The sequence below is a fragment of the Berghia stephanieae genome, chromosome 13 (genome assembly GCF_034508935.2).
Source record: "Berghia stephanieae isolate SIO BIC M18660-M18661 chromosome 13, UCSD_Bste_1.3, whole genome shotgun sequence".
NCBI classification, from domain to species: Eukaryota; Metazoa; Mollusca; class Gastropoda; order Nudibranchia; family Aeolidiidae; genus Berghia; species Berghia stephanieae.
Genome location: NC_088372.1, coordinates 41128777 through 41141397, shown reverse-complemented (window position 1 = coordinate 41141397; position 12621 = coordinate 41128777). Strand labels below are relative to the sequence as shown.

The 12621-nt window shown below is 37.9% G+C and overlaps 1 protein-coding gene and 1 long non-coding RNA gene across 10 annotated transcripts in view; one reads left to right on the top strand and one right to left on the bottom strand.

The window, feature by feature from the left end:
* Positions 1-12621, bottom strand: part of LOC144958606 (uncharacterized) — a 32244-nt gene that overhangs the window by 17321 nt on the left and 2302 nt on the right. The gene's annotated exons all lie outside the window — the stretch shown is intronic.
* LOC144958604 (uncharacterized) overlaps positions 79-12621 on the top strand; it is a 21954-nt gene continuing 9411 nt past the window's right edge. Inside the window, exons 1-7 of one of the 8 annotated variants that reach the window (XM_078890690.1) lie at positions 79-153; positions 345-718; positions 1619-1767; positions 5629-5817; positions 7771-7901; positions 8734-8838; positions 11539-11770. In XM_078890690.1, coding sequence (XP_078746816.1) covers positions 5681-5817; positions 7771-7901; positions 8734-8838; positions 11539-11770 — 605 coding nt within the window. In that variant the 5' untranslated portion in view covers positions 79-153; positions 345-718; positions 1619-1767; positions 5629-5680. Of the gene's footprint in view, positions 265-344; positions 719-1618; positions 1768-2919; positions 4101-5628; positions 5818-7770; positions 7902-8733; positions 8839-11538; positions 11771-12621 lie in introns of those variants that run through there. The other 7 variants (XM_078890692.1, XM_078890696.1, XM_078890697.1 and 4 more) reach the window with 7 other exon arrangements.

The window sequence follows — 12621 nt, the reverse complement described above, 5'->3', positions numbered from 1 at the left end:
CCCCCCCCCCCACCCCCCCAAAATTTTAAAAAAATTTCAAATTTTAAATTAATAATTTTTTACTATTTATCTGGGAAAAGGATTGGAAGTCAACACACATACAACACGACAGAACACAATCACATTTATCAATACCGACGTGGGAATATAAACGTACTTAAAATTTTGACCAGAAAACTCGTCCTTCAAATATCGGTCGATTTAAATGACCCTCACCTTGGAAAAAAGTCTCAAACCTGGGAGATTCAGGAAGACTTCGCCAAGGTGAGGGTCATTGAAATCGATCGATATTTGAAGGACGAGTTTTCTGGCCAAATTTTTAAATAATATGAGTTTTTCCATAGAAGGACAGATCTATAAATATTTGACGTCAGAGTGAAATGGACTGCTGGGTCTTCCACAGACACTGGCTACGTGTAAATCCTACTCAATTCTACAGGAAAATTAACTACAGTTTGATTACAACAGGATTTCAATGTTGAGTATTTTCACTAAACGTTACATCTTCTTCAGTGAAAAAAAAAACCCATTATACATTAAGTCAAATATCGTAAACGTGTAGAAGGAATGAAATTAACGTCAGTCAGTTCTTTTCTTATTGTTTTCAGACAGCCATTTTGGTGATTGGTTCTCACCAAATTCTATCAATTACACTATAAAAGGTCAAGGTGACGTGTAGTTTTGTGTGATGGTACGTTATTTTCGGCTGGCGGAAGTTGTGAGTATTTTACCTAATAGCAAAGCTTCAATAGTTTGAGGGTATAACGAAAAATAGATTTTATATGTATATATTTAATATATATATATTTATATATATATAAGAGAGAGAGAGAGAGAGAGAGAGAGAGAGAAAGATAGAGAGAGAGAGAGAAAGAGATAGAGAGAGAAAGAGATAGAGAGAGAGAAAGAGATAGTGAGAGAGAGAAAGAGATAGAAAGAGAAAGAGATAGAGAGAGAGAAAGAGATAGAAAAGAGAGAAAGAGATAGAGAGAGAGAAGAGATAGAGAGAGAGAAAGAGTTTAGAGAGGAAAGAGATAAAAAGAGAGAAAAGAGATAAAGAGAGAAAGAGATAGAGAGAGAAAGAGAAAGAGAGAGAAAGAAGAATAGAGAGAGAAAAAAAGAGATAGAGAGAGAAAGAGATAGAGAGAGAAAAGAAAGAGATAGAGAGAGAGAAAGAGATAGAGAGAGAGAAAGAGAGAGAGAGAGAGAGAAAGAGATAGAGAGAGAAAGAGATAGAGAGAGAGAGAAAGAGATAGAGAGAGAGAGAAAGAGATAGAGAGAGAGAAAGAGATAAAGAGAGAAAGAGATAGAGAGAGAAAGAGATAGAGAGAGAAAGAGATAGAGAGAGAGAAAGAGATAGAGAGAGAAAGAGATAGAGAGAGAGAGAAAGAGATAGAAAGAGAAAGAGATAGAGAGAGAGAAAGAGATAGAGAGAGAGAAAGAGATAGAGAGAGAGAAAGAGATAGAGAGAGAGAAAGAGATAGAGAGAGAAAGAGATAGAGAGAGAAAGAGATAGAGAGAGAAAGAGAGAGAGAGAAGGGGGGGGGGGCAACAACGACAACAACAAACAACAAAATCCATCATTTTGCTATTTGTGATTTAAATGTGTAATCCCCAGAAATGAACCCAAGATAATACACACTGTGTGATAAACGGTTGAGTGTGTGTGTGTTTTATAATATAATATCTAGCTGTGAATGGAATCTTAATTGGTATAACATTATCATATGATCTAGACCTTGTGTGGATTTCACAGTGACTTAAAAGGTAAGGATTCATTCTATGATATTGTCATGTCTTTTATCTTCTGATTTTCCTTTTATTATCGTGATTATTATCATCATAATTATCACCATCATTAAAATGCTAATATTAATAATACTAATGACAACAACAACAACAACAACAACAATAATATAATAATAATAATAATAATAATAATAATAATAATAATAAATAATAATAATAATAATAATAATAATAATAATAATAATAATAATAATAACATTAATAATAAATAATAATAATAATAATAATAATAATAATAATAATAATAATAAGAAGAAGAAGAAGAAGAAGAAGAAGAAGAAGAAGAAGAAGAAGAAGAAGAAGAAGAAGAAGAAGAAGAAGAAGAAGAATATAATCATCCTCATCATCATCATCATCATCATCATCATCATCATCATCATTATCATCATCATCATTACCATCATCATCATCATCATCATCATTATCATCATCATCATTACCATCATCATCATCATCATCATCATCATCATCATCATCATCATCATCATCATCATCATCATCATCATCATCATCATACCTTTACGTGTGAAGCGAGTGATCTACCAACTGAGCTATCGGGACTCCTTACTTTTATAATTTAAGCTTAGAATTCTAATTTTAGAATCAGATTCACTACGGTATAAAATACATTTACCCCGACGTATACACATTATCAGGTCTCTTCACCGGACGCCATTATGGACTTGAGTCACCGTCGTTGTTATGGACGACATTTTACCTTAACCAGAGACCATTTCCCAAGACAACGATGGGCCCATAATATATTGGGTTTTTTTTCCCACGTGTACCTTATTTACAGGTCTGACAACCCAAATTGTAATGGACTTATTGCCGTAATGGATATACTCTCAAACCAACGTGTATTAATATACAGGTCAGACAACCCAAATTGTAATGGAAATACTCTCAAACCAACGTTGAATATTGTCCATTACAACCATGTTAAAACAGCCCATTTTTGTGTTCGGCTATCAGACCTGTTAATGTGTGCACGTATGTTTTCCACCAACTTGCATATTGTTCACCACAAGATCCCGTCGTGATGTCAACAGGAATCATCCGTGTTGTCTCCCTTTTGTTGACATATAAGCCACGCCCACAGGATACCGTGTGTTGTGTGTGGCTATTGGATGACTATGGTTGAATATTTCATAGGCCGTATTATGAACAAAAAACAACAAAACAAAACAAAAAAATACGGATGTTAAATTTTCGATATTTGAAGGGACGACTTTTCTGGCCAAAATATTTTTTTAATTTCCTAGTTTGGCCAGAGTTGTGAACGTGTTAAATGGTAAATCCTCTCCCCTTACGAGGGGAGGTAACTCAATACCGTGTCAAATAGAGTGTGTGTTTGCACGATGTGATTACAACTCCTCATTGCTTTGACAGGATTTCTGTTGGAGGAAAAGACAAAAACAAACCAGGGGAATTCATTCAGTCAATTTTAATAAGCCTTTTACCCGTATTGACACCGAATACTGTGCACACACACACGCGCGCACACACACACACATACACACATACACACATACACACACACACACACACACACACCTGACTACGAGAATGAACATATTCGTAGAATTACGATATTAATGTTGGCTTCAATTGCAGAAGTTCCTCAGCGTCATCTCTAAGATGTTAAAACGTTGAAAGTGAAAGTTGATGCCAGACTACAGAATTTTAAGGATTTTCAAGTGTCCTTTAGTCCTCGTGAGGCTCATATCTATTCTATTTCCAATGTCAGACTTCTTTCTAGTTTGAATTCTTACAAGAAATCTACAAAAGCAAGAAAATGTTTTGATATTTTTTATACTTGGTTCGAACTCACCATTCCTGGTTACGGCATTGACTATTTCTACGTCACGATATTGAATTAACAAAAAAAGAACGTGAAAGTTTATTCTGTGTTCCAAATCAGCTCCTTTCTGTAAAAAATGACGTTACATGTTTTATTTTTAAAGAAAGAAGCAATTTTCATCGTCACTAGAACACAAAAAAAAGGTTTTCCCAAATTTTTATTTTAGAACGTGTTCCCTGATGGGAACCTCAAAGAAAAATTCATTTAAATTCAAAATAAATCGTTGCAAGTCCAAAGTATCTTCATAATTCGTTGGAAATAAATTTTAGCACACAAATAGGGTAAAAATCTGTTTTTGTTTTGTTTTTTAATTTAAAACATTTCTCATCGTTCTTATCGCGAGACCGTCGTCTGGCCAGAGTACAAAGGATTTCGAACACGGAAAAAACGGACGGATTTTGAAATAACTGGGCCACAAAATAATAAGGTATGTCATTTATTATAGGTATAAAGTTGTAGGTATAAATGTATAAAGGTATAAAGTTGTAGGTATAAATGTATAAAGGTATAAAGTTGTAGGTATAAATGTATAAAGGCATAAAGTTGTAGGTATAAATGTATAAAGGTATAAAATTGTAGGTATAAATGTATAAAGGTATAAAGTTGTAGGTATAAATGTATAAAGGTATAAAGTTGTAGGTATAAATGTATAAAGGCATAAAGTTGTAGGTATAAATGTATAAAGGTATAAAATTGTAGGTATAAATGTATAAAGGTATAAAGTTGTAGGTATAAATGTATAAAGGTATAAAGTTGTAGGTATAAATGTATAAAGGTATAAAGTTGTAGGTATAAATGTATAAAGGTATAAAATTGTAATATTTCTTGTAAAAACGTCTTTTTTCTCATCCCATTTGTTTTTAAAACGCATTTGATATAAACTCACGTGTGTCCGATGATTTCGAACATTGTATTTCGAACCATGAAACGAGGCGACAATCGAAAAGCAGCCGATACCTCCGTTTTAAGGACGTTTTTATGAGCAAAAAGTTGTTACGTTTGTGCTGAAATGGCCACACAATAATTAAATAACAAGAAATTGAATCTTAAATCCATCACAGTAAATTATGAGCTCCACTTGATACAAAATAGGGATTTTCATTCAAGTTCAAGAAACAATACGAAATCTAATTACTCATAAAAAAGGCTGAGCTATTCTCACTAAACTGTATTAACCACACCATAAATGATTCACTCCGACCGACGAGTTTTTTGACATAATGAATGAGAGTCGATTTAATTACATGGGGGTCCCGATAGCTCAGTTGGTAGAGCACTCGCTTTACAAGCAAAGGGACCGAGATCGATCCCGCCCGGGTTCAGTCGAGATTTTGTTCTGAGTCCGCCTGTCCACCCAGCAGTGATTGGGTAGCTTGGTTTGTTAGAACTGGTGGAAAGTACTTTGCGATAGACTAGCATCCCATCCAAAGGATAGCAAGCAATTGCTGTTGTCCTTTTCATCTTGTTCAAATTGCGGCACAGCACTGCGGCTGACACCTGGGTCATTCCAGTCTTCCCTTGGAATAGACGCTAGAGGCAAATTTCCCCAATGGGATGAATAAAGGGATTTTTTTTCCACCTTCGCCATGCCCCCCCCCCTCCCTCCCCATCCCACCTCCCACGACATTCTGAGACTTTTTAGTTCCAAATTAATCATTCCTCGCCACGCTGTTGTTGAGCGTATTGGGCATCCCTTGGCCTCTGACTGGAACCCCCAAGACCAGCGGCAAAGGGTCATTTTCATTTTAATCACAGGTCTGACATCCAAACCTACTTAAGGGCCTAATTCATCGTCGTTGTCATGGACAATATTTTGTGTCATTTTTTGAGATTTCCATTACAAAATGAGGCCATAAGGAATTGGGTTATCAGACCTGGAAATTAGTGCACGTCGATTTTAATCGATCGATATTTGAAGGACGAGTTTTCTGGGAAAATTTAAACTATTTTTTTAGATTTTGCCAGAGCTTGGCCACAGTTCCACCGATTTCTGTGACGGCTTCAAACATGGAAACAGTTTACTGGCTTATCTCCCTTGTCCAGCACACTCTATTCATCCAGATGGTCAAAGGTCAGACAGGGATTTACTACGACTACACACACGGAGACTACAGATATTACCAAGCTATTCCTTGTAGAGTTAAGTAAGTAATAATACACAATTCTTACACTCTTGGTTTTTTGGAATTCCGGACGTTTTCCCAACCGCTGCACGGGCTTGTGAGTACGCGTTGGGAACAAAGTTTGAATTCCAAAACGCAAGAGTGTAAGAAACCATTTATTCTACCCCTCAATCCATTCCTATTTCGTCATCTTGGAATAAAAGACATCCCAAAAACATTCAAATAATATTACTTTTTAAAGAATCTGATTTTTAGTTAAATTTAACGATGTATAAACTGACGTCACAAATTATTATTGTAAACACGATATCATTACGCGTTACCATTTAGAGAGAGGGGTGGGTTAAAGATTATTACTCCACCCCTCTCCCTGAAAAGTAACTCGTAATGGTAATATATCTACAATAATGATTTATGACGTCAGATTATACAATTTAATTAAAAATTAGTTTCTTTACAAAGAAGTAGATTTATTATTTGAATGTTTTTGAAGTCTGTGCACCGATTGGGAACACGTCCGGAATTCCAAAATGCTAGAGTGTAAGAATCGTGTATTATTCCAGCCTCTCATTGGAAAACCCTGTCATTTTAAAGTAAATACGTCATCGTTGAATAATGATTTGAACGCGTTGAATAAAAAGTTGTATTACAATTGACTGGATGGGTCCGTCTCTTTAGCGAATGTCGTTGTGACCCACCATCGCTAAACAGTATTATGTCTGGGTAATGGAGCGGCGTGGTTCAGCGGTTCGGTCTTTGCCTCGTACCCGAAACGTACCGAGTTCGAATACCCTCTACGCCTTGTAGCCTTTGGCAAGTCACCTCGCCCTAGCTCAATTTGCGGCGCATAGTTGTGTCCTTGGAAAAGGATCTCTACTCGTATTCTCTCAAAAGACTCAGGTGTAAAATGAGTACACCATTGTCTCTGTCCGCAGAAATTGCAATGTCGCCTAACATTAACATGAGTCCTGTCTCGTCCAATATGTTAAATATTGCTGTTGACTTGGGTCTCCTTGTAAAGAAAATTGAGCACATTTAGGTGATATTGCGCTATATAAATGCTCTCTAGTTCTCGACAGAAATGGAGGGGATTGGAAGTGATGGCACAGGACTAAAAAAGTGGGGAGGCCTTTCTTTGATGACCTGAAAGCAAAATTACCCCTTAAAGCAAAGTTTCCATTTGAAGCAAAATTACACCTTGAAGCAAAGTTTCCATTTGAAGCAAAATTGCCCATTTGAAGCAAAGTTTCCATTTGAAGCAAAATTACCAATTGAAGCAAAGTTTCCATTTGAAGCAAAGTTTCCATTTGAAGCAAAATTACCCCTTGAAGCAAAGTTTCCATTTGAAGCAAAATTACCCATTGAAGCAAAGTTTCCATTTGAAGCAATATTACCCCTTGAAGCAAAGTTTCCATTTGAAGCAAAATTACCCCTTGAAGCAAAGTTTCCATTTGAAGCAAAATTACCCCTTGAAGCAAAGTTTCCATTTGAAGCAATATTGCCCCTTGAAGCAAAGTTTCCATTTGAAGCAAAATTGCCCATTTGAAGCAAAGTTTCCATTTGAAGCAAAATTACCCCTTGAAGCAAAGTTTCCATTTGAAGCAAAATTACCCATTGAAGCAAAGTTTCCATTTGAAGCAAAGTTTCCATTTGAAGCAAAATTACCCCTTGAAGCAAAGTTTCCATTTGAAGCAAAATTACCCATTGAAGCAAAGTTTCCATTTGAAGCAAAGTTTCCATTTGAAGCAAAATTACCCCTTGAAGCAAAGTTTCCATTTGAAGCAAAATTACCCCTTGAAGCAAAGTTTCCATTTGAAGCAAAATTACCCCTTGAAGCAAAGTTTCCATTTGAAGCAAAATTACCCATTGAAGCAGTTTTCCCAGTAGACAATAGTAAGTAAGGATTACATAGAATTACTTTTCATGAAAACTCTGACAATGTTTGTTTTGATATTTCCCTGTGTCACTGTCCAGTAACTTTTACTACAACTCCCTGGCGGTGTCCACCTCGATAACCAACAACTACACACCACGTGACAATATCAACTGTTGCTATGTGGCATCTTCACGAAATGACTGCTGTGAGGAAACAGAGTATAATTATGGTAAGACTTTGGAAATATCGTTTTCTCATTTGTCATTCCTTTGTCAAGAGCTTTGAGCACATTTGTAACCCGTGGATTCAAAACGGTGATATATCAGAGTGATCTTCATGTTTGTTTGGTTTTAAGAATTGTACGGCGCTTGCAACACTTTAAGGTCATATCAGGGCGGTTAATAAGATGAAACGGGATGGTCAATAAATTCTGTAATTACGGTTAAAGCGCCAATGAAAAAGTAAGACAAAGATAAATTGGTTGAAATAGGTAACAGGTGTAGATTCCAAGAATACACAATCAGTGGTCTTAGTTTGACATCACCTAAAAATTCATCCAGACACAAGCACACTAAGGGGAATACACTCAACTGTCTACATGATCAGTACACGAGAAAGAGAGAGAGAGAGAGAGAGAGAGAGAGAGAGAGAGAGAGATAGATGGAGAGAGATAGATATCGATAGAGAGAGAGAGAAAGATATATATATATAATATATATATATATATATATATATTATATATATATTAAATTCTGCCCTTTGGCCACGACATCATAAGATCCCATCCCTAGGCAGTCCACGAAAGAATATAGCTATTTTATCAAACAAGATGTCTGATGTCAACAGAAATCACCCATGTTGTCGATGTGAGCAAATTGGGGGGTTAAAAATCTTGCCCTAGGAAAAAAAACGAAAGTGTCTGAAACGGGGCTCGAACCCGGGACCTTCCGATCACAGTGCAATGCCTTAACCACTCGGCCACTTCAACCTCCATAAACCATAGACCATAGGACGCTAACAAATTGTTTTTTCTATTGTTTGTTGTTTGTTCCATGTTTCAGAGACAAAACAGTTGTTAAGTGGCTGTAAGTGTGGAGCCACCACGACATGTGGCTCTATGGTCACCACTCCCACCACCCCCACCAAACCACCACCTGGTAACTTATGTGAGTAACGTCACATAGACTCATATTATCGTTGTCATCATCATCATCATCATCATCATCATCATCACTATCATCATCGTCGTCGTCGTCGTCTTCATCATCATAATCATCACCATCATCATCATCATCATCATCATCATCATCATCATCATCATCTCAGTTTGGCCTATTTTTATATTTTATAATCTCTATCCAGTTATTGAATATAATGACTAATTAAGATGAACCGACGTGTATTTATACGCAGGTCCGACATCCGAATTGACTTATGGGCCTAGTTTAACATTGTTGTAATAGACAATATTTGGCGTGATTTTTTTAGATTTTCATTACAACAACGAGCCCATAAGGAATTGGGTTATCAGACCTGAAAATAGGTGTACGTCGAGAGGAAGCCAAACTGATGAAATAAATAGCATCAAACTTGCTCGATTTTATGTCAAACTTGTTGTCGGTCTCAAACTTGTGATATGTAGACAAATTGCGGGTCATGTTGACCTATCGGTATAGATAGAATGAAGATGACGTCATTCGGGTCTTTGTTATTGTTTTTGAGTAATTCTCACTAAACTGTATTAACCAGACTATAAACGTTCAAGGTTACACAAAGTTTTGTGCGCTGGTCCGTTATATTTCCGGATGGCAATGTTGTGAGCTTCATATCCAAACACATACTATATCTATAAGGTAGAAGAAGATTTCTAGCAAGAATGTGAATAAAGTGTTTTGTGACAGCAGACGTTGGTTTTTGGGCTGAAGTATTTGGATCGTTTTCGTTTGAATGTGTCTAAATCTGTTGTAATCACACATGCTTAGGTTGTGTGGGGCACACACACACACACACACACACACACACACACACACAGACTAGAGAGGGATCTGTGAGGTGTGGGACACACACACACACACACACACAGAGAGAGACTAGAGAGGGATCTGTGAGGTGTACACACACACACACACACAGACTAGAGAGGGATCTGTGAGGTGTGGGACACACACACATACACATACACACACACCCACACAGGCTAGAGAGAGACTGATCTGTGAGGTGTGTGGCACACACACACACACACACCCACACACCCACACACCCACACAGACTAGAGGGAGAGAGGGGTCTGTGAGGTGTGGGATGACAAATGACAATTTGAAGATGTTTGAGTTTACAGGTTGGTGTTTTTGTGGTTTTGATGGAGGAATTTCTTTGAGTGCATGAAGTAAGTTGTATGTTTAGTTGTTATGGTGAGATGATATGTGAAGTAAGTTGTATGTTTAGTTGTTATGGTGAGATGATATGTGAAGTAAGTTGTATGTTTAGTTGTTATGGTGAGATGATACGTGAAGTAAGTTGTATGCCTAGTTGTTATGGTGAGACGACGGATTCAATAAGAAATTAGAATAAATAGTTTGGTAATAGATTGTCTATTTCAATTCTTTTGATACACTTGTATAGCAGTTTAGGCAGTGCGATGAAACCAACGAAAATCAAACAGATAGTAAAGAAAGAAGATTTTATCAGAATTATAATTTTATACGGAGTGAACTTTTTCAAAAATGTAAACATAGATGTCAAGGTCATTTGGTGAAATAACCGCTAGACGTGTCAGGAAAAGAGAAAGGGGGGGGGGAGGCGGGAGGTGTTTACAATGTCATCAAATCACCGGGAACAACGTGCATATATTAGCAGGTCTGAACACCGAACGCAAATATTATTATGATGGGCTTGATTTGAAGTTGTTGTCATGGACTGTAGCATTCGTTACCTTTACATACTGGTACTAAGACTTGTATTGTGACGTCCCGTTAGCTCAGTTGGTAGAGCACTCGCTTCTCAATCAAAGGGACCGAGATCGAACCCGGGTGCAGTCGAGATTTCTTAAATTTCTGACCACCCGGCAGTGATCGGGTAGCTGGGTCTGATAGATCTGGCCGAACGTATTTTGCGATAGACTAGCGTCCTATCCAAAGGGCAGCAAGCAATTGCTTTTGTTCGTTTCACGCTACAGAAACCGAGATAAACTCCGGTTCCATTGGCCTATGGCCCTGAAGGACTGACTACTACATACACATTTGGAACATCAGATCTGATGTTTTCCCCTGGATACGTCGGGGGAGGAGTGGCCTGTTTCATAAGGGTGGTGGTGGAGATAATATCGGCGGACGCCATTCATGGCGATTGGTGGGAACCAGTTACTATGCGTTGTTAAGAGGAAGTGACGTCATGACTTTTCGTCATGAAGTCATTGTTATGGAAAAGATCAGCCATTTCAAGTCAGAGAGAATGAGAAAGCTCATCTGGCCATCATTCTTACTTGAGATTTTATATAGCGCAATATGCACTAAACGTGCTCAAAGCGCTTTACAACGAATCCCTGACCAACAGCAACACTTAACATGTAGGACCTGACATGACTCCTGTTAGGCGATAATATTACATTTTTTCGGACAGAAACAACGCTGTTAACGACCAGGTACTCGTTTTACATCTGAGTAGGGTGAGAGAATGTTTCCAAAGACTCAACTATGCGTCGAGCATACCACTAGACCACATAGCCGCACATTCAACGCTATTGATGATGAAGAGATTGTAGTTTAATATAAACATTTCTCCCGTGTTTATCGTCAGGGAATTGCTCGGGTGAATCAAGATGGCACCTCGCCCATCCCTAACATCGTTTTATGGTTTATTTCCAGTCTGCCCATCGCTGGGACCTCGGATTCTCCATTCCTTGGCGGTGACGGAGGAGTGTGGCAAGTTTGGCGGCGTTTTCCCCGTGGTCCGGAAATCCCCGAAACCCGGCATGAAGGCCACGGTGTTTTGTAACGCCGTGCTGGCCCAGGCCGTGGTCAAAGGGGTGAGGAAGACAACACTGGTCACTACTCAGTTCTGTAACAAGGCTGTGGAATTTGCCCTGCTCTTTAAAGGGTAAGTGTGGAATTTGCCCTACTCCTTAAAGGGTAAGCGTGGAATTTGCCCTGCTCTTTAAAGGTAAGTGTGGAATTTGCCCTGCTCTTTAAAGGGTAAGCGTGGAATTTGCCCTGCTCTTTAAAGGGTAAGTGTGGAATTTGCCCTGCTCTTTAAAGGGTAAGTGTGGAATTTGCCCTGCTCTTTAAAGGGTAAGTGTGGAATTTGCCCTGCTGTTTAAAGGGTAAGTCAAGGAGGGGGGGGGTCTTTTTTTTCTTTTTTCTTTTACAAAACCCGTTGAAACCCGACAAAATCCGACAACGTTATGGGAAGTAGGCAGCAGTAGGGAGTGAACCTGGGACTCAGGGAGGAGGAGGGTGTTTCTTTTTTTACGAAACCCGCCGAAACCCGATGAAACCCGACAGTATCCGACAACTTTATGGCAAGTAGGCAGCAGTGGGAAGTGAACCTGAGACTCAAGGAGGTGTACACCAGTGGGGAGTGAACCTAAGACTTTGGGTATTCATGAATACTATTCAACAAAAGAGAAAATGAGGGGAAAAAATAAATAAATAAATAAATAAATAAATAACAATTGAAAAAAAAACATCTCAAAATTACATTTTCCTCTGATTTTTCAGAGCAAGCATTTTGAACATTAGTATTATACGATGTAGATACATCCAGGTATGACACTCATGGGCCTAGTTTAACATTGTTGTCATGGACAATATTTTACATCATTTTTGTGATATTTCCATTACAACAATGAGTCCATAAGGAAATAGGCTATCAGACCTGAAAATAAGTGCACGTCGGTATTACATGAATCAGCTGACAACTTATTTTCCTGAACAAGACTGAATGAAAGA